Genomic DNA, 27913 nt, shown 5'->3' on the forward strand with positions numbered 1-27913 from the left:
TCATACATGTAGTTGTATTTAGCTGCATGTCTCGCATGAAATTCCGCGTCTGCCACTACCCAAGTAGCTTGTTAGCAACCGTTAGACAGACTGGATGCCACTTGCTCCTGAAATCCCGGCTTTATTAGCACTCCACGAGTTCTAGCACTGTTGGGTTAGGGAGCTGGGATCATGCACGGTATATAACTCTCTGCCTGCTGAATTATGGCAGACTCTTCCCTAGTAAGATGTCATTGATTAGAGTCAATGTCCGATTGCTGAACACTATTCCAAGATGATCCATTCCCTCCAGTTCCATAACATGGACTTTCTCTTTCTGTTGGTCATGCCAGCGATTACATAGCTCCATGCTTCTCTTATGTACCGTGTCATCACCGTCCGAATATTTGATCTCTAGAGGGGGCTCGTTGGGGAATCCGTCTCCATAAACGTAAGACTCCGCGGTGGGGTGTCCTGTCCCATAGATGCAGTACACTTCCACTCCAGGAGGGGGCAGACCTTCAAGAAGCCCTTTGGTGTCTTCCCACATATACCAACCGTCTTCAAACTCAATGTCCTGGAAAAACTGCTTGTAATCCCGATAGGTGTAATTAAACCCGGGGGTAGAAATAAAGACGTGGGATTCGGGCCAAGCCAAGTTTGTGGGGAGCATCCAGGGGTTAGTGGTGGTCATGCGCTGCTCCTCGCGGATCTTGATATTAGAAACCATTGGGAGTCCATGATTATCGCCTGCAAATAGACAAACAGAAGGAAGTCCTCATAATGTAGGTTATACCATTACATTTACAGGTATTATTATCAATCAGGTGGCCCAATCATTTTCCTGCCTGTGAGCCACTAAACGGTCTAGAACACGGCGGAGCTCGCTCGTCTGGAGAAAGAGGGACGTGACCTTCAGTGCATTTCAGGAGTTGCCGTGTGTGTGGATAGTTCGATTGGTGAGCCGGCCCTGTATAAAGTATGGTTCAATCCGTGAGCCGGCCCTGTATAAAGTATGGTTCAATCCGTGAGCCGGCCCTGTATAAAGTACGGTTTAATCCGTGAGCTGGCCCTGTATAAAGTACGGTTTAATCCGTGAGCCGGCCCTGTGTAAAGTATGGTTCAATCCGTGAGCCGGCCCTGTGTAAAGTATGGTTCAATCCGTGAGCCGGCCCTGTGTAAAGTATGGTTCAATCCGTGAGCCGGCCCTGTGTAAAGTATGGTTCAATCCGTGAGCCGGCCCTGTATAAAGTACGGTTTAATCCGTGAGCCGGCCCTGTATAAAGTACGGTTTAATCCGTGAGCCGGCCCTGTGTAAAGTATGGTTCAATCCGTGAGCCGGCCCTGTGTAAAGTATGGTTTAATGTAATGGTCCTCCATTAGAGAGAAGGGCAGACACATCTCCTGGAGAAGGAAAGCCCCGCTTACCTGACATGAGAACCAGCAGGGGTTTGACGGCCCCCCCCCAGGGTGCCCCCAGCGATATGAAGCCTTTGACGTGTCGGTCTTTCCATGGCTGCGGCTGCTGATTGAGGAAGTAGAGGAGGTAGAGGTTGCCCAGGCTGTGACCGATGAGAAAAACGGGCATGTCGTGCGCGGCGCTCATCTCCTCGATCAGGAGCTTCAGGTTCTCGAAGTATTCCTTCTGTCCGTCTGCCAAGGAGACAGGACAAACAACTATACATTATCTATACATTATACAGGAGCCGGCATCTCGCTGATTTATCTATATATTATACGGGGGCCGGCATCTCGCTGATTTATCTATACATTATACAGGAGCCGGCGTCTTGCTGATTTATCTATACATTATACAGGAGCCGGCATCTCGCTGATTTATCTATACATTGTACAGGGGCCGGCATCTCGCTGGTTTATCTATACCATCGCCCCCAACATTTCGAAATGTGAAAGAGGGACACTTGTTTTTTTTTTTTAAATCGCTCTCGCGGAACCAATACAAGCATTGCACTTTACGACGTCACGCTCGCATCACCACGCTTCATTTTTGTCAGCACAGTCATGCATATTAAACATAACCAACCAACCGAACCAATTTACTAAAAAAAAAATATCTTATGAGCCTTAACACTACTACTAATCCATGCTACTTACGCTGAAAATATTTCTCAGCAACATGCATTATCTATATCAGAGCCCCAGCCAGGTAATATCACACAGCAACATGCATTATCTATATCAGAGCCCCAGCCAGGTAATATCACACAGTAACATGCATTATCTATATCAGAGCCCCAGCCAGGTAATATCACACAGTAACATGCATTATCATATATCAGAGCCCCAGCCAGGTAATATCACACAGTAACATGCATTATCATATATCAGAGCCCCAGCCAGGTAATATCACACAGTAACATGCATTATCATATATCAGAGCCCCAGCCAGGTAATATCACACAGTAACATGCATTATCTATATCAGAGCCCCAGCCGGGTAATATCACACAGTAACATGCATTATCTATATCAGAGCCCCAGCCGGGTAATATCACACAGTAACATGCATTATCTATATCAGAGACCCAGCCGGGTAATATCACACAGTTATATGCATTATCATATATCAGAGCCCCAGCCAGGTAATATCACACAGTAACATGCATTATCATATGTCAGAGCCCCAGCCAGGTAATATCACACAGTAACATGCATTATCAATATCAGAGACCCAGCCGGGTAATATCACACAGTAACATGCATTATCATATATCAGAGCCCTAGTCAGGTAATATCACACAGTAACATGCATTATCATATATCAGAGCCCCAGCCAGGTAATATCACACAGTAACATGCATTATCAATATCAGAGACCCAGCCGGGTAATATCACACAGTAACATGCATTATCTATATCAGAGCCCCAGCCAGGTAATATCACACAGTAACATGCATTATCTATATCAGAGACGCAGCCAGGTAATATCACACAGTAACATGCATTATCATATATCAGAGCCCCAGCCAGGTAATATCACACAGTAACATGCATTATCATATATCAGCGCCCCAGCCAGGTAATATCACACAGTAACATGCATTATCATATATCAGAGCCCCAGCCAGGTAATATCACACAGTAACATGCATTATCATATATCAGAGCCCCAGCCAGGTAATATCACACAGTAACATGCATTATCATATATCAGCGCCCCAGCCAGGTAATATCACACAGTAACATGCATTATCATATATCAGAGCCCCAGCCAGGTAATATCGCACAGTAACATGCATTATCATATATCAGAGCCCCAGCCAGGTAATATCACACAGTAACATGCATTATCATATATCAGAGCCCCAGCCAGGTAATATCACACAGTAACATGCATTATCTATATCAGAGCCCCAGCCAGGTAATATCACACAGTAAAAACCTGCATTATCATATATCAGAGCCCCAGCCAGGTAATATCACACAGTAACATGCATTATCTATATCAGAGCCCCAGCCAGGTAATATCACACAGTAACATGCATTATCATATATCAGAGCCCCAGCCGGGTAATATCGCACAGTAACATGCATTATCATATATCAGAGCCCCAGCCAGGTAATATCACACAGTAACATGCATTATCTATATCATTGTCTTGATCCTTACAGGAATTGTGCGTCTCCTCGGCACTCGCTCTCTCTGTATATACTGTAACCCCGCGTGTTGGCCTTTGGCAGCCTCCATTTTGCGCTTGTTATCGGCACCACCTGGATTTAATCCCTTTACCCCCAGACAAAGGTGTGTCGGCCCCATGGAAACCTCTTTTCCCCACATATGTCCCATGTGTGACTCGTGGCACATCACACGGCGGGTTGATGGGGCTTATGGCAGAAGGAAGGGTACTCACTGGGAGCGATCCGCCAGTCGTATGGAGCCGCTCGCACGCTCTGATCTCTTACGTAGCCGTTATTCACCAAGTTCTGCACAAGGGTGTGCAAGTAGCCTGTTGGACCCCAATGAAAAATTAATTACGTCATCGAGTACAGAAGGTTTAAGGGGACGCTGGGTCTGCACCCCAGATTCTTGTAGACGTATTTGGTGGGATACAGTGCGGGGGAGGAATCAGATCAGCACCCTTTAGTATCCAGTGAAATGGTCTGATCAGTTCCATTGGTTGCTATGGTGACAGCACCTTTTTTGAAAAGTGTTGCTGTACATTAACCACAACGGCCCCATGACTTTAATTTCTTTAAATAGAGCAGTGAGCGGGACCTTGTGACATCACCCCATTGTGCAGCGCTGTGGAATAGGAGGGCGCTATATCCAAGCATAAATAATAATAATAATTACCCAGATGCCCCTGTCAGCCCCAAAAAGATTGTGAATGGAATGAAGCTCCTACCAGCTAACTTGCCCTGATCCAGGTACTCGACCGAGTATGTCTGTCCGAAGCCAGGGACGCGGATGTCCACCCCGGGTGCATTGGAAGCTGTCCGCGTTGTCTTGTTGTAAACAACTCTAATCGCATCAAAAAGATAAGATAGAAAGAAAGCGCAGAGAGGCCCTGTTATATGTATAACACAATTACCCTCCCTGCTTCTAGATCCTAATCTATTGATCACTTTGATGGCTCTTCTGTCATCGACCAGCCCCAGCGTGAACCTCCTGGCAGTTTCTCTTTCCTTGATGCCCTCCATTCTTTCACCTCTGCCCTCCATTCTCTTACCTCCGCCCCCCATTCCTTCACCTCTGCCCCCCATTAATTCCTTTCCCTAAACACCCCCCCCCCCCAGCCATCAAGCTATCGACCCGACTGTCTAACACGCTTTCTGACCCGGTTTCTGCCAACAACCTGCCCCCCACAGAAAGCATCTGTCCTCCGCGCCTTCCAGATCTCTGCCACTGACTTCTCCACCTCATCCTTACCCCCAGCAGTCCCTTCTCTCTCTAGTAGAGCGCAAGCTCCTGGGAGCAGGGTCCTCTTCTCCTTGTGTTATTGGCCATAATGCTGTACATGCTGGCTGCATTGTTTGCCCAGATAACATGCCGCTTAACCCTTGCACAGTACCTGATATTATCTATCCAGCAGTCTACCCCCAGGGGCAGGAACATATTCATATTCAGCCATACTGTAAAGTAATCGTCTGTCTTTCGATAGCACATCCAGTTAACAACGTCTTCTTTGTCGACCTTCGCTTCTAGTTGGTTTCCAAAGCAGCCGGGAACTGAGTGAAATTAAGAAATATAACGTATGATAAAGCTATATATAAGAGGGATAACTGGAGGGAAGGTCTTGCTTCATCATGCAGAGCAGTCTCTTCTCTAAAGTCACTTGCTTTGGAACCACGCAAGTCTCTTGTTCAGCAGTAGACAGGATCTTTCTAGCGGCATCAGCTGCACCGTGGTGATGTACGAGATGGCCGAGATGCTTAAGACTCAGACCACTGGATGGCATTGCTGTAAATGCTGCTGGCGCCGCGGCTCTGGGTGCAGTATACCCTGATGGCGATAGGGGGCGCACACGGGTATGCCTTACTGAGACCGGCTTCTGATGGGTTAGCTCATTGCATGGCACTACGTGGGGTTTCTAAACCTGCGCGGCTTGCTGGCGCTCAGTGCAGCTGGAGGGTCGCAGTAAATGTATATGGAGTATGTAAGAGTGGGTAACATTTACGGTACCCCCCCTGTCGTTTCTATGTTTATATTTTATCAGATCTTTCTGTCTCCACATCCCAGAACCGCAAGCATTTATGTTACGTTTACCCCCTGCACACGCGCTCACACAACTGTGCTCTGGAGGGTACTGCATATAAACAAGAGAGGGTTCTGTACGCCCCTCCCTATACCGCGTGCCCCTCCCTATACCGTACGCCGCATGCCCCTCCCTATACCGCACGCCCCTCCCTATACCGCGCGCCGCGGGACCCTCACTATACCGCCTGACACCAACCATTGCACCTCGTAGAAACTGTTCCTGAGCGTTAAATTGTTTCTGGTAACGTATACTGGCTAATAAAATACTAATAAAATCTAGAGAAATGCGGTCATCAGGTTCTTCGGGTTTAGTTGAAGCATCGGGCTGGTAACGATCTCCGGGAGTGGATGGCCGGACGGATATTACTAAGTGTTCTCGCAGTATTTGGGAAGCTGCTAATCATTAACGGCAGTTACGAGAGGTTATCTGTGGGCTGAAGTCCAGCGTGGGTCTGGGTTCAGGCCAATGGCTTGAGATTCCTGGCAGAAGCATCGTTACCGGGAACACCATCGCCGTGCTGCACACTTTTTACTAAAGGGGTTAAATTGTTCTGCGTAGCCTGCCTATTGGCCTTTATTTACCAGCAATAAGTATATTCAGGGAAATTAATCCTATGTTACAATCCCCTTATATACGTCTAAAGTCCGCACATTTTCCTTAAATACCCCGAAGACCGTAGCCATGGGCAACCTAAATACCTCCAACGTCAACACATTTTTCTTAAATACCTCCAACGTCAACACATTTTCCTTAAATACCCCATAGCAAGTAGCCATGGGCAACTTAATACCTCTAACGTGGGCACATTTTCCTTAAATACCCTGTAACCAGTAGCCGTGGGCAGCTTGGCTCGACCACCCAGGATGAACTTCGGAGATTTTCTGCCCAAACCTTGCAGATTTCATCCAAACGAAGTGTTCATGAACCTGGTGTGAGCCGGCAGATCTGCTTCACAGCGAGTCCCTTCCGAGGCTCGGGGCGCTTGGGACGGTAGAAAACATGTCGGGGTCCGAGTGGCGAGAGGATGGTGCGAAGGAGATCGAGTCGGCCTACCGTGTGAGAAGATGGAATACAGCGTCTTACCCAGTACGACTGGAGGGGTGCTGTTGGTCATGGCTGCCTTTGGTGTATTGCTAGGAGGGAACAGCACATCCAAGAGCCAAAACGCGTTGACAGCATGGGGCAGAATAAAAGAAAGCCCCAGAAGCAAGGTCCAGACACGAGAAAAGCCCACATGGTTGTCCATGGCCTCCTGCTTTCTCCTGTGTGTGAGGAGCAGAGCTGCAGGTAAAGTGAGGAGGTCAAACAGGGAGAGCGCAGAGTGCACCAAAAGCACGTGTACAGAGTTAATAGATAACACGTCTAACACGCCCACTGAAGCCGCTGCGTCCGGCAACAACGCATTTCTTCTCTAGGAAGATCTGGGACTTCACAGGGTGCATTTTGACGTCACTGAAATAATAGTTCTACTCTTTTCATTTACAGATTCTGCATACGGCCCCGGCACATCCCGTAGCGCTGATACAAAAGGGAAGCGGAAACCAAAGGGAATGGAATGGACAATACGACCAACACACACCGCAGATACCAAGTAAGAGATGCGAGAGGTTGCAGTCAAGTGAGTTGGTGGAGAGACGAGGGGACATCAGAATCTTTGGTGACGGGAGTGTTACAGGGTCTCCGTACCCAAGGCTGGGGACCCCTGTTTGAGGGCGGAGGAATCACCAGTCAGTCCCTCATACGAAGCTCCTGCTATCCACGGATCATCCAGACCACCATTCGTAGTAATACAAGAAGAACTCTTTTTTATTACAAACACACAGAATTTATACAGGGCTGTGCTGGCTGATTAAGAGCCCCAGCCGGGTTACCTGATTGTCTCTTTGAAGGCTGGAGCTGCAGCCACATCAGTCTCTGGGCCGGTTACACAATAATACACAACATAAAATATTACCGGGTCACGGTATCACAAACTGGACACAAAAGTGCTCTGTGATCCGGCTAAACTTTACATGAATATATGAGCCAGCTAGCCTGGCCCTGTCACAAGGAGGACAACGTTAGCTGAGGTGGCTGCTGGCAAAAAGAGGTACCTTATGAGTATGTTTCCCCTGATGCAGACACATCTCTAACTAATGGGATACTTCAGGGATCATATAAAGGTCTGCATCTTAATGTTGAATGGGGGAGAGCGCGGCGGCTGCAGTTTAATGTTAGAAGAATGGGGAGAGAGCGGCGGCTGCAGTGTAATGTTAGAAGAATGGGGGTTCTTCCACGTTGGACTTCCAGGTGCTTCTTCATGAGAAATGGCTGCTTCGTGCAAGGGCGCTGTTCTACATCTGTAGTTCCAGAAGCTTCTTTTTTGCTCTCCTCTCAGCCCCTCAAATAATCACAAAGCTGCTTTGAGAAGGTCCAGCATCGTTGAGGGAATGACAATAAACCTCTATCCAAATAAAGACCCTGAGTGCCCTCATCAGATCATCGGGCAAATCACATAAACAATACAAGGACTCCTCCAACACGGCGCTTTCCACAACCCACCGGCCCGTACCACAGCCTTGTCTGCTGGAGACTGACACCTGACTATCGAGGACTAAATCGAGTTGCGGGCCCACTAGCGCCCGGCACAGACTGTGAGACATGGGCATGCTGTGATTCATTTGGCAAATGTCTTTTTCTCCTTTCCATTGCACCTAAATGCAAAAAAAGTGTCGTTCCCCAAGGATACCTACACCCTCTCACTGTGGACTGGAGGCCAGGGATCTATCAGCAATGCCACCCATTACTTGTAGCGTATCCCTATATACATCATGATATAGAGAGACACGTCTGAAAAAGTGCAAAAGGATATCAAAACTTTGATTAGATGGATGAAACGTTGGGCAATTAACGACAACAAAATACAGGGGCCTGTTTTCGGGCACAATGTGGCGTGGCTCTCAGAAAGTAATCCCACAGCCCTCTGCACACTGGGTCAATCCAGTTGTAGCCTCCGAGTACCGCGATGCTGCTACATGCTTGTGGTGGTGTGACCCGGTGACAGTACGAAGTGATCTACCTTTAGGTATTTGGGTACGTCAAGAAGGCCTCGTGGCTCGAAAACAAACATGACAGAAACGGAAGAGGTATCTGACGGAGAGAGGCGATCTATCAGGTGAAGACCCAGCTGATATCAGACATACCCCATCTACCGGTGGAAGGCACTAGCATTGGACCCCCGATCTACAGTAAAGCCCACAACATTTCTATCGGCACTGATAAACGAAATCATTAAATAACGAGCGCTCAAGGTTTCCATGGGGACCGTTATTAGAGCCGTTACGGTAACAGATTGGACGGGTCACTGCATAGAATCTTCGTGATGGACTATTAGAAGGTTTTGACGCCTGTATTTTTATACCTGAGCTCTCCGTTAGCGGGTGGTGCTGCTGGAAAGAAGAGCCAATCAATAATCAATTGGGAGAATATTATGTGCAACTCAAATCGTCTGACTACAGAATGCGGCCATAGCTTGTAATAATATTTGGCATTAATTTTATCAGTAAAGCTGCTATGGCGTTGTCATTTCTTATCCTATATCGCCCTCGTGTGGACATACTCTGTAATTGCACCCCGTTTTTAAAGCGCTGCTGCACAGGGTGTAGATTTAGTGTAATCTGTGTCTAGGATGGCTTTTGTGACATTAAATGAGCAGCAATGTCCTGCATATGTTTATTTAGCTGTTATATTATTACATCACAGACCCGACGAGCGAAATAAAATAAGTAAACCACATATACCATCTCAGAACACCCTGTTTCCATCGGCCATCTTGGAACACCCTGTTTCCCTCGCCCATCTTGTTCCAGTCCTCCGTCTTGGAACACTCAAGTCACAGAGCCGTTGTGGAAGGAAAATGAATAAAATACATATGCTCTGGTGGATTAATAAAGCTTTTTATTCACTGGGGGACGATAGTGACAGCATGAGGAGAAAGCCGTAAGCAAGGGATTGTATAATGTGAGTGACAGCAAGAGAGTGGACACACAGGGTGTGAGCAAGGGGACGCAGGGTGTGAGCGAGAGCATGAGGGAGGGGACGCAGACAGCACCCAAGACGGATGGAGTGGCACATGAAGTTTCACAAGTTTTTCTGCCTTTGTGGGGAGGTAACTTTTATGGTTCAACAAAAGGAATGGATGTAGAAGAGGATAAAGGTCTCGCCGACGGCCTCAATGAATATTTCTGTTCAGTTTTTACAAATAAAAATGAGGGAAAGGGGCCTCGGTTGGGAAAAAAGACTGAATCATTTGGTATATGTGAGTTTATCGAGGCGGAGGTTCTAAGGTAAAGACAAACAAGTCGATGGGGCTGATGGTATTCACCCCAAGTTATTAAAAGAGCTCGGGGGGGGGGGTTCTAGCAAAACTGTTAACTTATCAATAAACTGCAATCTCTGGGTTTAGATCACAATGTTGTTGAATGGATCCGGCAGCGGCTGAGTGACAGACAACAGAGGGTTACAGCGAATGGCGTATATTCAGAGCAGGGTCTGGTTACCAGTGAAGCATTCACTCTCATAGTTTTCCGCATACTAAGCTTTCCAGAAGGTGACAGTAATGGATTCACGTAATATATATTGTGTCCGCAAGAGGGCAGCAGAGGATTAATATAAATGATGGCTCTGCTACATACATTTTGCCCGCATGATGGCAGTAGAGTGATCATTTAAATGATTGCTCTGTTTTATACATTTTCTCCACTAGATGGCAGCAGAGTATAAATGGTAAATAGAGGTCTGTAATGCACCGTTCCAGCAGGGTATTAATGCCAAGTAATGGGAACCGATGCTGTCGCTCTCAGGTCTCGCACAATGCTTTGCAAGCCTACAAAATCATGGTTTTGAGTTCTGCTTTTTTTAAGGAAACGGCTACATTTGGAATTTTACTTACTCAACCACAGGAGAGCAGCGCAACCCCCACCCCTGCACCACAGATGAAACAGCCCCGCCACTAAAGCCGCTAAAAAAGCACGCATCACGGGAACGCTTACCATGGAGACGGAGGAGGAAAAACTAGCAAAAACTAATAAAAAAAAATGGATGAAAGTATTCTAGAGTCCTTGCATGCAGACAGCAAGGACATGTGGTAAAACATGCACCAGGAGGAAAATCAGTAGAAAGAGGGCCCCTGTACCCACTTCCCCGAGAACAGAACCCCTTCTAATGTCAGGGCCCATTGTCAGCAGGCAGGAGGCTAGCCATCAGTCCCCTCCAAAAGCCCCAGTGACGGAAGGTTCAGTCACAAGTACTAATCGCCGAGCGTCTCAACTATATAAACTAGTTATAAAGTAAAGTTATATTACTGTATACAGCACTGGGGGTTATATTACTGTATACAGCGCTGGGGGGTTATATTACTGTATACAGCGTGGGGGGTTATATTACTGTATACAGCACTGGGGGTTATATTACTGTATACAGCGCTGGGGGGTTATATTACTGTATACAGCACTGGGGGTATTACTGTATACAGCGCTGGGGGGTTATATTACTGTATACAGCACTGGGGGTTATATTACCGTATACAGCGCTGGGGGTTATTACCGTATACAGCGCTGGGGGTTATTACTGTATACAGCGCTGGGGGTTATATTACTGTATACAGCGCTGGGGGTTATATTACTGTATACAGCGCTGGGGGGGGTTATATTACTGTATACAGCGCTGGGGGTTATTACTGTATACAGCGCTGGGGGTTATATTACTGTATACAGCGCTGGGGGTTATATTACTGTATACAGCACTGGGGGTTATATTACTGTATACCGCGCTGGGGGTTATATTACTGTATACAGCGCTGGGGGTTATATTACTGTATACAGCGCTGGGGGGTTATATTACTGTATACAGTGCTGGGGGTTATTACTGTATACAGCGCTGGGGGTTATATTACTGTATACAGCACTGGGGGTTATATTACTGTATACAGTGCTGGGGATTATATTACTGTATACAGCGCTGGGGGGTTATATTACTGTATACAGCGCTGGGGGTTATATTACTGTATACAGCGCTGGGGGTTATATTACTGTATACAGCGCTGGGGGGTTATATTACTGTATACAGCGCTGGGGGTTATATTACTGTATACAGCGCTAGGGGGTTATATTACTGTATACAGCGCTGGGGGTTATATTACTGTATACAGCGCTGGGGGTTATTACTGTATACAGCGCGGGGGTTATATTACTGTATACAGCGCTGGGGGGTTATATTACTGTATACAGCGCTGGGGGGTATATTACTGTATACAGCGCTGGGGGTTATATTATTGTATACAGCGCTGGGGGGGTTATATTACTGTATACAGCGCTAGGGGGGTTATATTACTGTATACAGCATGCGCTAGGGCCGCAGGTAATGTAAGTGAAAGATCTTGTCATTTTGGAGAATAGTAACGATTGAGCTATAGTAAAATGCAGCACGAGTAATGAGGACGTTGATACATTATTACACAAAGTGTTACATCCCTAATACATTCCAGCATCTATTATTATTACTATTATTATTGTTATTAATAATATTACTATTATTATTATTAATATCATTACTATTATTATTACTATTATTATTGTTATTATTATTATAGTTATTAATAATATTATTATATTATTATTATTACTATTATTATTGTTATCGATACAATCATTTTTTTTTTTTAAATATTGCATCATTGAATATATTGGTTGGCAATGAACCCCATTAATTTTCCGGTGCCCCCTGAGGCTGGGGTGAGGATGAACAGACGCCATGTCTGAAACTTTCTATAAAACAAACTATAGTCCAATCTTATAGCATAAAGTGCAGATATTGCCCCGTTATACATCGTTCACATAATAATGATTATTATTGCCCCTCTCCATGCTGTAGGTGCCCTGTTACGGCTCCTGTAGCTGTCCTCCGATGAATATCACGGTTTATTCACGTATTGTTACTGCGAGGTCTGCCCCCCGCAGGCTGTCAGGATCTCCTGGTAGGAATGGAGGAGGATCTTGCAGGTAGAGGGCGGCCCTGATTGATCCACCTGGGTCAGGACTGCTGGGCTGTTCAGTGATTTCCAAAGAGCTGCTTTGATGTTGCCGCTTAATCCACTCTTTCTATTAAGAAATGGAGACCCAAAAGACCCCACAAGTTTGCGTGGGGGGCTGCTGTCAACTTTCTGCCCCCTGAAAAGCCTGTTTGGGGTGAATTGGGGAATTATCTGCTCAATCAAGCAACAGGCCAAGGCCCTGGAATATAATATTGGTTGCAGATCGGCAGAGGTCTGGATTATTACACCAAAATCTACCCCATGGAGGGATTGTTTGGACTCCGGCTGAACTGTTACAGTAAGGACACGGAGGGCCGGTGAGTGGCTTGTTTACAAGACAAGCATGTGGTTTTATTTATCAATAAATAGTTGTTTTTTTTTTAAATACAAACTGGGCCGAAAGGGTTAAACCCTGTGTTTTATGCTGTGTAATGTAGCGTCTGAGATGTTTGCCGCTCGCTTATATGTCTTTAACAAGACGATTGTGTTTGCCTGGCGATGGGCCGCAGGCCGCTGTGGCACACAGAGGGTTAATATTGTAGCGCTGTTTACTCTTTGTGCAGAGTTTATGTCCATGGTCTGGGGTTTGATTCGCTCGCTGGGCCGCGGCGTGCCGGTTCCCCTCTCATGTGTGTAAAGCTCTTGGTGCTGATACGTTGTATATATTGTGTATATAAGTAATAATAATAATAGTAATAATGCCGTTTGCCATTTTTGTTTGCTATGTGTTATTTAAAGCCTCCTGCACGCCCCTCGATGCCCCTCGGTTCTCTGCCGTGTTCTGGACGTTCCGTGTTTAATTGCCTGGATAATTCTGACTTCGTGCAACAAATGTGATATTAATGGCTGTGGGTAGTTGGCTCGGCCACGCGTTACTTTCACTGGATTTGGCTCTTTATATCGTAGCCTTATATCTGCAGATCCGCGTCTTTATATTATAACTTTATATCTGCAGATCCGCGTCTTTATATTATAACTTTATATCTGCAGATCTGCGTCTTTATATTATAACTTTATATCTGCAGATCTGCGTCTTTATATTATAACTTTATATCTGCAGATCTGTATCTTTATATTATAACTTTATATCTGCAGATCTGCGTCTTTATATTATAACTTTATATCTGCATATCTGTGTCTTTATATTATAACTTTATATCTGCAGATCTGCGTCTTTATATTATAACTTTATATCTGCAGATCTGCTTCTTTATATTATAACTTTGTATCTGCAGATCTGCGTCTTTATATTATAACTTTATATCGGCAGATCTGCGTCTTTATGGTTTAACTTTATATCTGCAGATCTGTATAATTTGCGCCGATACTGGATGGAAGAAATCCACTTTGGAATGTTGATTGGAGGGAAAGGGGCCAGGGAGGAAAACTGGGAGCGTCCAAGGGGTCACATGGAAAGGGCCGGCCCATGACCGAGTAATGAGGATCCTGGTCCTGAGCAGTCTTATAGACACGCTTGCCTTGGTGCCTTCTCGTCCCGGCCGTAAAGAGAAGGGATGCGTACCCAGTGGCGTGTATTCCCCGTGGGAATCCTACTGCCGTAGAACGTGCATGCATCCAGTGCCATGGTGCCAGTGCCCGCGCGTACCAGACGGCCGTGCCCGCGCGTACCAGACGGCCGTGCCCGCGCGTACCAGACGGCCGTGCCCGCGCGTACCAGACGGCCGTGCCCGCGCGTACCAGACGGCCGCCGGGTTATCTCATGTGCATGAAGTACAGAGCCTCGCGGTGTATGCTCTGCGCCTTCTCTCTGATTAGTATTAATGGTGTAAAGTTTACATTAAATTGTCCCCGTAGTAATAAAAGTCACTTTGTAGCAACGATACCCTGGGGATAGCAGCAGATTTTTGGCTCCGGCTTCCCTGTTCTATTTGCATAGTCTAATAGTTAAGATCATTTTTATGTTCTCTCTGTCACGATGAGAATAAGCACCGCGCACGTTATAAATGAACTCCTATAAGATTCATATAATGAGTTACAGAAATACTGCTTCGGTTTCAGAGATGCCCTCAGATGTGCAAAGTCAGAAACCAACCCCAAAGACAAAAAAATCCCCCCGGAGAACCATTCGTCAGCCTGTGTGATCTTAATGGTACAGAGCAAGAGCCAGTGTGATGGAACCTGTTGGCCGCTGGGGTTGTGATGATGTACAAAGAAAAATAGACAAACCCTACGGCTGCTGCGGATCTTCTTTGGAAGCTAAGGTGTCGATGGCAGCAGAAGGGCAAAAGTTGGGTTCTTAAGGGTTTTCGATGTTTTATGCCTGCCGGGCATTGAGATTGTCATCATGTTCACCAACCAGACAAACCCTACGGCTGCTGCAGATCTTCTTTGGAAGCTAAGAGGTTGATGGCAGCAGTGGGCTACAAGTTTGGGTTCTCGAGGGTTCTTATTGTTCTACCGCATACATGTTGGGTTCTAAAGCATTTATCCTGCTGGCTGTTGAGTTTGTAATGATGTACCAGACAAACCCTACAGCTGCTGCAGATCTTCTTTGGAAGCTAAGATGTTGATGGCGGCTGTGGACTACAAGTTGGGTTTCTCAGGATCTGCAGCAGTTATGAGCTTTACAAAGAGGATGGTTGATGAGGGACAGTTCTGCTTGAGTTTGCATGAGCTCTGAGGTCTTTATGGATACCCCACGTTGACCTCGCCGAGTGGGATTGTAGATTTCATTGCCTTAGATATCTATCTGTTGCCCCCTCTGTCTCTCTGTCCCCCTTCTCTCTCTCTGTCGCTCCCCCCTCTCTCTCTCTGTCGCTCCCCCCTCTCTCTCTCTCTCTGTCACTCCCCCCTCTCTCTCTGTCGCTCCCCCCTCTCTCTCTGTCGCTCCCCCCTCTCTCTCTGTCGCTCCCCCCTCTCTCTGTCGCTCCCCCTCTCTCTGTCGCTCCCCCTCTCTCTGTCGCTCCCCCCTCTCTCTGTCGCTCCCCCCTCTCTCTGTCGCTCCCCCCTCTCTCTGTCGCTCCCCCCCTCTCTCTGTCGCTCCCCCCCTCTCTCTGTCGCTCCCCCCTCTCTCTGTCGCCCCCCCTCTCTCTGTCGCCCCCCCTCTCTCTGTCGCCCCCCCTCTCTCTGTCGCCCCCCCTCTCTCTGTCGCCCCCCCTCTCTCTGTCGCCCCCCCTCTCTCTGTCGCCCCCCCTCTCTCTCTGTCGCTCCCCCTCTCTCTCTCTGTCGCTCCCCCTCTCTCTCTCTGTCGCTCCCCCTCTCTCTCTCTGTCGCTCCCCCTCTCTCTCTCTCTGTCGCTCCCCCTCTCTCTCTCTCTGTCGCTCCCCCTCTGTCGCTCCCCCTCTGTCGCTCCCCCTCTGTCGCTCCCCCTCTGTCGCTCCCCCTCTCTCTCTGTCGCTCCCCCTCTCTCTCTGTCCCTCCCCCTCTCTCTCTGTCGCTCCCCCTCTCTCTCTGTCGCTCCCCCTCTCTCTCTGTCCCTCCCCCTCTCTCTCTGTCCCTCCCCCTCTCTCTCTGTCCCTCCCCCTCTCTCTGTCCCTCCCCCTCTCACTCGGTCTCTTTTTTTTGCCACTCTCTCTTTCTCTTTTTTTTTTTGCTCTCACTCTCTCTTTCTCTTTTTTTGCTCTCACACTTTCTCTTCTGTCGGTCTTACTCTCTGTCGCTCTCCCTCTCACTCTCTCGCTCTCCCTCTCACTCTCTGTCGCTCTCCCTCTCTCTCGGTCTCTCTCTTTTTTTTGCTACTCTCTCTTTCTCTTTTTTTGCTACTCTCTCTTTCTCTTTTTTTGCTACTCTCTCTGTCTCTGTGTCTCTCTCTGTTTCTCTCTCTCTGTTTCCCTCTCCCTCTCTTTCTCTCCTTTTTTCTCTCCCTCTCCCTCTCTGTTTCTCCCTTTCTCTCTGTTTCACCCTTTCTCTCTGTTTCTCCCTTCATACCAGATACTTCATACATTCCTCAACTATAACGTGTCGTGGGATCGCCTCAGACGCAGAGACAGCACATTGTGTGGCCCTTGTCAGAGCCCCTAACCCCACGCATCAGATTGTGTGGCCTTTGTGTGACAGAGTGTTGTGATCTATACTGCCCCCCGCAGGCCGGGGTAATGGTGCGCACGCTCTGCGAGGCGTATGCCGTTTCTGTTGTCCTGTATGTTGCACTCAGTATAGTCCTGATTGTCAGAATGATTGCAGGACCATTAGTCAGTTTAATGAGTGTGAGATGGTCGTTTAAAGAGAGGCGTCTCGAGGGGCCAAAGTTTGTTTTGTTTTGTCCATTAACGCAGCTCGGAATCCTTTCTTCTCTCCCTTCTTCTCCCCCATCACAAAAGTAGACGTTCTGTGACCGACACATTGTTGCCCTACTTTTTATTCTTTAAAGCCTCCTTGGTCTTGCGAGACCTTCCCGCGAAGTATTCCAAACTCCCATCTTTCTCCCCGTCGGCACTTTATAGCTTTAAAACTCGTTAGACCGGAGGAAAAGACAGGGGCCTTGGGCTATAATTTGTTGTCGAGCGGCGTCGGCGTCCCTCCAGCCCGGTGCATTAAACGAGGGATTCCCCGATAATCTCCTCTCCGGTCTCCTTGGAATTGCAGCCGTGTGATCCGGACAGAGCAGGCGTCTCGGCGTAATGGCCGCTGGTTACCCTTTTTTCTCATTCAGGGTTTTCTCATTTCATATTTCTTCCGCTTGCCCAAATTCATTTATCATAAAGTCATGCAATTAATTTTTTTATTTTTTAACCTATTATAATCGATGACATGTCTGTAATTCCCGCAATTCTCTGGAGACGAGAGCGCGATACGTTTTAAAGCCGGGCATAGAAGGTCTATTACGTCTCTGCCGGGGAGAAGGTTCTTTATGCCGTAAGATATTGTAGCCGGCGTATCAGCTTCACTCCCATAACCTAATCAGGTCTCTCCCAACGAAGGCTCGAGAGTTTCCCCCGATACGATCCATAAATGAAAGGCGACTGTCATTCTATAACGTCTCACAAGTGGTTTGCCGGGGCCGGTCGGACTGGGGTGAGTTTTCGGCTCAGAAGACCTATAGGTTTGGTGTTGGCCGAGCCTCGGGGTAGGAGGTAGCACTGAATGGTTCTATGGCAGCGTTTCTCTGCGGAGGGACTTGATTATGGACTCCGGGGACTGTTTTCCAGACACAGAACGTTTGTATCGGAGGAAGCGGCTCCCAACACCCTGGTTGCCGCCGTAAATGCCTTTGATCCAGATGGAGATCATGTGACTTACAGCATTTCGGAAGGAAATCGAGAAGGAAACGTTATTAGTGACCTCGAGAAAGGTACGTGGAGCTTTCTTTTGTAAAATACCACCGATGCTTTTTACAGATACCGGACGATTTCTTGCATATTCTGCTACCTTAAGAAGAAAATTCAGATAAAATCAAGTTACTCCCCAGAACTATAACTTGACATTCCTATGTAGTTGAGTAGGGGGTATCGCTTACCCTGGGTTAAGGATTTGTAACAATGGGACTGATTTATCCTCAAACTATTTAACAGGAATAATCCGTCTGGGTTCTAACCTGCTTCCAAAGCATCATGGAGCCGAGTACGTTCTATACGTGACCGCCACAGATGACAACGCTTCAGGGGTCCTCACAGTCTCACCAGCACGACTACGGTCGCCGTGAGAGTCGATGACGTTGGCGTCAAGTGAAGCCCGGGATCGTTCATCGCGAGGGCTCTCTTCCTGCATTCAGCATCCATCCGGACACAGGTGCCACCGCCTCCTATACCTTAAAGCCCTTTAAACATTGTATGGAGAGAAGGGCTGCGGCACGGTGACCGAGGACACACTTTCCTCCCAGGTTTTTAATATCCTTTTTGCTGGATTGGTGTATACGGTTCTACCCTTCTACCCCAGGGTCAGCAGCCAGAGGTGACATCATGGAGCTTCATTTGATTCTGTTAGAACCAGTGTGTCAGATAGGCTCGGCGATGCAGGTTTTAACCATGGTAGTAGGTCAGGTTAATCAGCCAAGCTTTTTTTCTCAAAAGCTTATGAGAAAATGTTCTTCACGTGTTATAGCAGGAATTGCCAGTCACATCGCCTCCGTGCTTTCTTTAACACGTTTCCCACGCAGGAGTCCTGACAACCCTTCAGAGCTTTGATCGGGAGAAGCAGAAAGAGTTCCCCGTCGCCATCAAAGCCACAGACCAGGCGGCCGAGCCTCTCATAGGGCTGTGCCAGATCAACATACAGATCCAGGACCAAAATGACAACGACCCCAGCTTTGAGAACAACCACTACGAATGTAATTGAGCCTCCGTGGGTAGAGTATGAGATCTCTACAAGCACCAAGTCCCCATCATGTTCCTCTGTCCTCTTCTAATTATAGCGTTAAGTGGAATTCAGCGTTAAGAGTCTTCCTAGATCTGCTGGTCCACAAGAGCTTGGCCGGCTCGCCTATGGGTTATTTGGGACCCCAGTGGACAGCAAAGAATAAGAAATGTTTCCATTCTTGTCCCAGATTTCCTGAGAGAAGATGCTGCCGTGGGAAGCAGCTTCCTCCGCGTTGCGGCCCGTGATGACGATTATGGCGTGAATGGAACGATCGCGTACTCCGTGTCTGGAGAGGAACCGGTGGCCTTCAGCATTAACACCTCTACGGGGTGGCTTTATGTTCGCCAGCCAATACCTCGGGTAACGTAGCAAGCGTTTACATGCCGTGTTTAGAGAACCAACGTACATTTCAACAAGTGAAATTAAAATATCACGGGGTCGCCTTCTGACCCCAGGCCCCTTTATACAATATGATTGCTGGGAATCGTCTTGTTTGTTTGTTTTTTGATACGTGCCTCTGGGTAGCTATGCAATTGGAAATTGGTTGGGCGATAGAATGAAAAACCCTCTAGGATGCAAGATGCAACTAATTAGTCCGCGGATTGTCTGCAGATTAGTTTTCATTTAACGTGCGGGCGGACAGTTTAAGGAATTGCGGCTGACAGAAGTGCCTCTGTGAAGTATTTTAATCTTCTGCCTCTCGTCTCTGCAGACTCTGCGTACGTGCGCGTTTTCATCAGCGATGTTAATGATAACCAGCCGGCCTTCGCTCAGCGCGCTTACCACGTTAACGTGCAGGAAGACCAGGACGTGGGATCCATTGGTGCCCTCGTCAGTGCCACCGATCCAGATGAAGGTGAAATAAGTGTGACCGAGTTGTAAGAGAGGTACAGAGCTCTGCCCCCAAAGAGTTATAAATGTAGGAATGTGACCAAGGATAGTTCAACTGGGTCTAGGAATGTGACCAAGGATAGTTCAACTGGGTCTAGGAATGTGACCAAGGATAGTTCAACTGGGTCTAGGAATGTGACCAAGGATCGTTCAACTGATACCCCTAGACCAGGGGTTTCCACCCCTAGTTCTCAAAGGAGCGAAGAGGTTCAGTCCCTTGATGAATGGTAATAAACGGATTTTTTGTACCAAGAAGAAATTGCTAATCTACATAAAGTCCACGTAACGGAAGTTTGGTGAGCGAAGGAATTATCCATAACTAGTAATATCTCATATCTGTGCTTATCAGTAATGCGGATCATTCATTTGACTCGACATACAAGTCGTTTCCGTTTAAAGGTTTGGAAGAAGCTCTCGGAAGGTTTATGTTACAGGGATGAATGCGTAGATCCGCTATCAGATCACAGCTGGGAATAACGGGGGAGCCCTGGATGTAGACTGAATTACGAGGAGGTGCCGGTCTATGAACTCACTGCGCTGGCATCGGACGGGAAGTGGGAAGATTATGCCACGGTCACGATCAACGTGTTGAACAAAAATGATGAGGCTCCGGTTTTCTCCCAGAACGAGTACCAAGGTCACTTACCGGTTTTGGTACTGCAGGTATCCCTGTCTACACCACTTGTCTCTTGTACTTTGAACATGTTTGTATGTCAAGGTTTCTGCTGTAGACCCAGATGACCGAGAACAAGGAACCATGAAGTGTTCTCTGCATGGAAGCGGAGCCGGTAATGTTTTTACCATAGATGAAAGGAGAGGAGGAATATTTGCCCAAAAGCCTCTGGATCGCGAGGAACACGCTCTCTGGAGGCTTGTGGTTCTTCCCACAGATGAAGGAGGAGATGGCCTCTCAGGGTTTGCCGATGTGATCATTTATGTAGATGATGTGAATGACCACGTGCCTCATTTCATCTGCGAGAGAAACACCTGCAGTGGAGATGTGCTGGAAAACGCTCCTGCCAACGCGTCCGGCATGGAGATCAGTGCAGGTGATCGAGATGATAAAACCAAGGGTTCCAATGCTATTCTGACTTACTCCATCGTTAACAATCCCCTGGATTTGCTTAACCGAGGCATCTTCGGCATAGACTCCACCACCGGTGTTATTTATACAGCCCTCGGGAGCCTAGACCGTGAAGAGACAGATACTTACTTTCTTCTTATAGAAGTAGAAGATGGCGGAGGAATGAGTTCCACCGGTACGGCAACTATTCATGTTCTAGATATCAACGATCACGCTCCGGTGTTCACCCAGGATACGTGGCATGCTACCATCTGGGAGACAAGTGAAATCAACTCTAACGTCCTTCAGGTGGTGGCAGTAGATGAAGATGACGGAGAAAACGCTTTATTGTCATTTAGCATCGTTGGAGGAGACCCAGGCCACGCATTCACTATTGAAAGCAACCAAAAGGAGAAACGCGATAATTAAACTTAATAAGAAGCTGGATTATGAGATCCCTCAGGAACGGAGATTTAACCTTACCATCGAGGTCGGGGACTGTGATTTTTCTTCAGTTTCCCACGGCCTGATCGAGTTACAGGACTGCAGTGATCACGCTCCGGTTTTCATTCCATCCATTTCTTGGAAAATATAACCGTGGGCTCTACCGTTACGCATGTCACAGCTTCTGACGCCGACTCCGCATGGAATGGACAGTTTGTTTATGGCATTCACGCGGAGTCTGATGTCTTCGGTCAGTTTTATGTTGACCAAAGTGGGGCTGTCAAAGTGGTGAAAGCCCTAGACCGGGAGTTGACTTCCCAATACCACCTGGTCATTGTAGCCTCAGACCGGGGTATCCCAGTTCAAACAGGAAGCGCAACGGTCTTTATAGACCTTCTGGATGTTAACGACAACGGGCCAGCATTGGCTGCTCCGTACAAACCTATTGTTTGGGAAAACGCAGTCTGGCCTCAGAGCGTCCATGTCAACAAGACATCAGATTTTTTGTATGCTGTGGATCTGGATACTGCAGAGAACGGAGCCCCATTTACTTCTACTTTGTCAAATGACCATCAGAATTCTTCAACATTCATGCTAAAGGACCACGGAAACAGCACGGCCTCTACTGAGACTCCGAGGTCCTATGATAGAGAGATAGAGAGGGCTTTTTATCTTCCGGTGATAATTACAGACAGCGGGGACCCGCCTAGGGCCACCACAAGCACGTTAACCATAACCATTGGTGATCAAAATGATAACCCGCACCGAGGAGCTCACAAAGACATCGGCGTTTACATCCTGTAAGTGAGTAGCCTCAATAGTCTCTTTCTCTGCTGTTGTGACCAGTGTTGTAGCTATTAATTATATCTTTACGTTCTCTGTCCCAGATGCATTATTTTACATGTTTTGGCTCAGAAATCTAATTTTCTTCTTGTCACCAAGTCTTTAATAACCCTTCCTATCCCCCCCCCCGGACATCAGTTTGGTTATACGTACGTTCTCTTCATAAAGAGGCAGGAATCATGTTTGTTTTTAAACTGATTATAGAGACCCGCGGCGAATGGTGGCTGTAAGATAAAGGTCGTTCTAGACACGCCATTTTTTGCTACAAGATTTATAAATATGAATTTTAGATTTGTACATAAAATTAATGAATAAATAAATAATGAATCCCCTTGCCAAGGACAGACGCGCATGCACACTCCTATTTATTTTACATTTTTTAAGTAGGCTGATGACATGTAAAATATAAGAGTTGATATTTATTAGATCGCTTTAAATCTGCACAATGAGTTTACATCCAAAAATCCCTCCTGGCAAACGCCGCCAAGTGAAAGTGAGCAGCAACAGCGAATGAATAATCTTTAGCCAACGGCTGTCAGTTATTTTCATTCCGCGCTTAACTGAGTTAAACAGGAGGGACGTATTGGAAATTAGTCCTAGTTATTTCTCCGGCAGCGCATGCTCATCGTATCTTGTACAGTTCCTGACAGCAGAATGTAGGACAAATGATTAAAAATACAGATGGGCGCTAATGCAGACGTACTTATGAATGTCTTACCATTTTCTCTTGTTTAAAACAGCCGGGTGGTCATCAACAGAGATCGGGAAGGTCGTTGTGCTGGATGAAGATGGGATATAAAACACTATTCCGCCGTCTCTCAAATACCCAGGTGAGTTCCATGGCTCGAGTAACACACGCATTTCATGGTCATTAATGCACTTCACTATTGACACGCAATGGGTTATAGGTTGACCATGTCGGCCGGTGGCTGACCAGTTGCTTAAAGAGGTCTCAGAGAAGTTGATGGATATTTATTCATCAATCCAGAGGTAAATTGGAATACTCTGTCATGACAAGTGTTTGAGATGTCAGACTTTGATCATTCAGGTGGATCACTGCTAAGGTAGGACGATCTTTACTGCCGGTCTATAAGGGAGAGAGAACACATGTCTCATTTATGAGGGAGTTAGAAGACTTGTCTGGTGTATGACGGAGAAAGAGGACATGTCTGGTGTATGAGGGAGAGAGAAGACATGTCTGGTATATGAAGGAGAGAGAAGACGTGTCTGGTGTATGAGAGAAGACATGTCTGGTGTATGAGGGAGAGAGAAGACGTGTCTGGTGTATGAGGGAGAGAGAAGACATGTCTGGTGTATACACCAGACACGTCTCCTCTCTCGCTCATACACCAGACACGTCTTCTCTCTCCCTCGTACACCACACACGTCTTCTCTCTCCCTCGTACACCACACACGTCTTCTCTCTCCCTCGTACACCACACACGTCTTCTCTCTCCCTCGTACACCAGACACGTCTTCTCTCTCCCTCATACACCAGACACGTCCTCTCTCTCCCTCATACACCAGACACGTCTTCTCTCATACACCAGACACGTCTTCTCTCATACACCACACACGTCTTCTCTCTCCCTCGTACACCAGACACGTCTTCTCTCTCCCTCATACACCAGACACGTCTTCTCTCGCCCTCATACACCAGACACGTCTTCTCTCATACACCAGACACGTCTTCTCTCTCCTACCAGACACGTCTTCTCTCTCCCTCATACGCCAGACACGTCTTCTCTCTCCCTCATACGCCAGACAGGTCTTCTCTCTCCCTCATACACCAGACACGTCTTTTCTCTCTCCCTCGTACACCAGACACGTCTTCTCTCATATACCAGACATGTCTTCTCTCATACGCCAGACACGTCTTCTCTCTCCCTCATACGCCTGACACGTCTTGTCTCATACACCAGACACGTCTTCTCTCATACACCAGACATGTCTTCTGTCATACGCCAGACACGTCTCCTCTCTCGCTCATACACCAGACACGTCTTCTCTCTCCCTCGTACACCACACACGTCTTCTCTCTCCCTCGTACACCACACACGTCTTCTCTCTCCCTCGTACACCACACACGTCTTCTCTCTCCCTCGTACACCACACACGTCTTCTCTCTCCCTCGTACACCACACACGTCTTCTCTCTCCCTCGTACACCAGACACGTCTTCTCTCTACCTCATACACCAGACACGTCTTCTCTCTCCCTCATACACCAGACACGTCTTCTCTCTCCCTCATACACCAGACACGTCTTCTCTCATACACCAGACACGTCTTCTCTCATACACCAGACACGTCTTCTCTCATACACCAGACACGTCTTCTCTCATACACCAGACACGTCTTCTCTCATACACCAGACACGTCTTCTCTCATACACCAGACACGTCTTCTCTCATACACCAGACACGTCTTCTCTCTCATACCAGACACGTCTTCTCTCTCCCTCATACGCCAGACACGTCTTCTCTCTCCCTCATACACCAGACACGTCTTCTCTCTCCATCATACACCAGACACGTCTTCTCTCATATACCAGACATGTCTTCTCTCATACGCCAGACACGTCTTCTCTCTCCCTCATACGCCTGACACGTCTTCTCTCATACACCAGACACGTCTTCTCTCATACACCAGACATGTCTTCTGTCATACGCCAGACACGTCTTCTCTCTCCCTCATACACCAGACACGTCTTCTCTCTCCCTCATACACCAGACACGTCTTCTCTCTCCCTCATACACCAGACACGTCTTCTCTCATACACCAGACATGTCTTCTCTCATACACCAGACATGTCTTCTGTCATACACCAGACACGTCTTCTCTCTCCCTCATACACCAGACACGTCTTCTCTCTCCCTCATACACCAAACACGTCTTCTCTCATACACCAGACACGTCTTCTCTCTCCCTCGTACACCAGACACGTCTTCTCTCTCCCTCATACACCAGACATGTCTTCTCTCTCCCTCGTACACCAGACACGTCTTCTCTCTCCCACATACACCAGACACGTCTTCTCTCATACACCAGACACGTCTTCTCTCTCCCTCATACACCAGACACGTCTTCTCTCATACACCAGACACGTCTTCTCTCATACACCAGACACGTCTTCTCTCATACACCAGACACCTCTTCTCTCTCCCTCGTACACCAGACACGTCTTCTCTCTCCCTCGTACACCAGACACGTCTTCTCTCTCCCTCGTACACCAGACACGTCTTCTCTCTCCCTCGTACACCAGACACGTCTTCTCTCTCCCTCGTACACCAGACACGTCTTCTCTCATACACCAGACACGTCTTCTCTCATACACCAGACACGTCTTCTCTCATACACCAGACACGTCTTCTCTCATACACCAGACACGTCTTCTCTCATACACCAGACACGTCTTCTCTCATACACCAGACACGTCTTCTCTCTCCCTCGAACACCAGACACGTCTTCTCTCTCCCTCGAACACCAGACACGTCTTCTCTCTCCCTCGAAAACCAGACACGTCTTCTCTCTCCCTCGAACACCAGACACGTCTTCTCTCTCCCTCGAACACCAGACACGTCTTCTCTCTCCCTCGAACACCAGACACGTCTTCTCTCTCCCGCGAACACCAGACACGTCTTCTCTCTCCCTCGAACACCAGACACGTCTTCTCTCTCCCTCGAACACCAGAGACGTCTTCTCTCTCCCTCGAACACCAGACACGTCTTCTCTCTCCCTCGAACACCAGACACGTCTTCTCTCTCCCTCGAACACCAGACACGTCTTCTCTCTCCCGCGAACACCAGACACGTCTTCTCTCTCCCTCGAACACCAGACACGTCTTCTCTCTCCCTCGAACACCAGACACGTCTTCTCTCTCCCTCGAACACCAGACACGTCTTCTCTCTCCCTCGAACACCAGACACGTCTTCTCTCATACACCAGACACGTCTTCCCTCATACACCAGACACGTCTTCTCTCATACACCCGACACATCTTCTCTCTCCCTCATACACCAGACACGTCTTCTCTCATACACCAGAAACGGCTTCTCTTCCCCTCATACACTAGACACGTCTTCACGTCTTCTCTCATCTGAGAAGACGTGTCTGGTGTATCTGAGAAGACGTGTCTGGTGTATCTGAGAAGACGTGTCTGGTGTATGAGAGAAGACGTGTCTGGTGTATGAGGGAGAGAGAAGACGTGTATGTGGGAGAGAGAAGACGTGTCTGGTGTATGAGGGAGAGAGAAGACGTGTATGTGGGAGAGAGAAGACGTGTCTGGTGTATGAGGGAGAGAGAAGACGTGTCTGGTGTACGAGGGAGAGAGAAGACGTGTCTGGTGTATGAGGGAGAGAGAAGACGTGTCTGGTGTATGAGAGAAGACGTGTCTGGTGTATGAGAGAAGACGTGTCTGGTGTATGTGGGAGAGAGAAGACGTGTCTGGTGTATGAGAGAAGACGTGTCTGGTGTATGTGGGAGTGAGAAGACGTGTCTGGTGTATGTGGGAGAGAGAAGACGTGTCTGAGGAAGATAACATTGCCTTGACAGTTTGTTTTCTGTAGTTATTTTTGGTTGAACCAAAACAACGGGACAATCCTAATGACAGAGAGACCTCCGCAGGGAACGTACAACCTCAATATTACGGTTTCTGACGGTCTGTGGCCAGATACCTTCTCTAATATCAAAATGTATGTACAAGAGATTGGAAGTGACGCCTTCCGCAGCTTGGTGTCTCTGAGACTCACAAGTAAGTAATAAGTTGTGCGGAGGGGTCTCAGCTAGATTCTTGTAGGACTCCGCTGGGACATTTGATGGGAAGACTGCCTGGTTTGACCATCATAGAGTTTGCCTTAGATAAAGAAGTGATGTACAGGTCACCAGAGCTACATATATATGCAACCATTTCCCTGGACTCCTGTACATTGTACCGTGAAGACATTAAAATGATGTGGTATCCCTGCATAGGGATAAAAGGAAATGGTGGCCCTTGGGACAGGAACGCTCTTGGCATTAAGTGACCCTTGTCCTACTCAGTGCGTAACCCCAATTCCCTTCCCCGCTCCTATCTGGGTAAATACGTTATCTCAACTTTTTAACCCGCATTTTAGGCATTACAGCAGAGGAATTCATAGAGAAGGATGAGTTTGGAGTCAGCAGACGTGACCAGCTCCAGGCCGTCCTGGCAGACATGGCAGCTGCCCATCCCAGCCATATCCACATCTTCAGTGTGGTGAACGCAGAGGATAACGCGACCGACGTGACATTTTCAGTATGCGGAGCTGCCTCCTGCCACAAACCCGAGATCTTACGGAGCTTATTGACAGCCCAGAGAGAGAAGGTATGGACAGAGTGTTTATGGCGTTATTACTGAGTAAGAATAACGCCGGCTGCCTCTTAAAATTAATGATATTACAAAACGCAGAATATTTATCAGTCTCGTGATATCTAGATGTATCCCGTTTGTCTTTCAGAGTTTTGTGGAAATAATTCCCTTGATTTTGAATCTCTGAGGGTACAGCCGGGGGTTTATTACTTTATAACAAAAGTAAAGATCTAGGAGTGATGCGTTTTAATCATCTTTATCTGCGTTTGTTGTGGGAGGGAGCTGGTCCTGGGGTGCCTAATGGCAACAGAACTGTGATGGT

At 47.5% G+C, this 27913-nt stretch overlaps 2 protein-coding genes across 2 annotated transcripts; one reads left to right on the top strand and one right to left on the bottom strand.

Annotated features, from left to right (window-relative positions):
- Positions 1 to 202: 202 nt before the first annotated feature.
- Positions 203 to 6945, bottom strand: LOC149299356 (phosphatidylcholine-sterol acyltransferase-like). Its single transcript, XM_089486361.1, has 6 exons — positions 6783 to 6945; positions 5013 to 5169; positions 4347 to 4462; positions 3852 to 3947; positions 1408 to 1632; positions 203 to 729 (listed from the first exon to the last, which is right to left on the bottom strand). Exons 1-6 carry the CDS (start codon positions 6943 to 6945, stop codon positions 203 to 205), a joined length of 1284 nt encoding a protein of 427 aa, XP_089342487.1.
- A 12458-nt stretch (positions 6946 to 19403) lies between these two features.
- On the top strand, positions 19404 to 22225 carry LOC149299357 (putative neural-cadherin 2). Its single transcript, XM_089486362.1, has 6 exons — positions 19404 to 19425; positions 19736 to 19901; positions 20412 to 20577; positions 20633 to 20702; positions 20805 to 21173; positions 21603 to 22225. The coding sequence occupies exons 1-6, from the start codon at positions 19404 to 19406 to the stop codon at positions 22223 to 22225; spliced, it is 1416 nt and encodes a 471-aa protein (XP_089342488.1).
- The last annotated feature ends 5688 nt before the right edge of the window (positions 22226 to 27913 follow it).

This window comes from Sceloporus occidentalis, unplaced genomic scaffold (assembly GCF_023333645.1).
Source record: "Sceloporus occidentalis isolate IW3139 unplaced genomic scaffold, rSceOcc1.0.p SCAF_29, whole genome shotgun sequence".
NCBI lineage: Eukaryota > Metazoa > Chordata > Lepidosauria > Squamata > Phrynosomatidae > Sceloporus > Sceloporus occidentalis.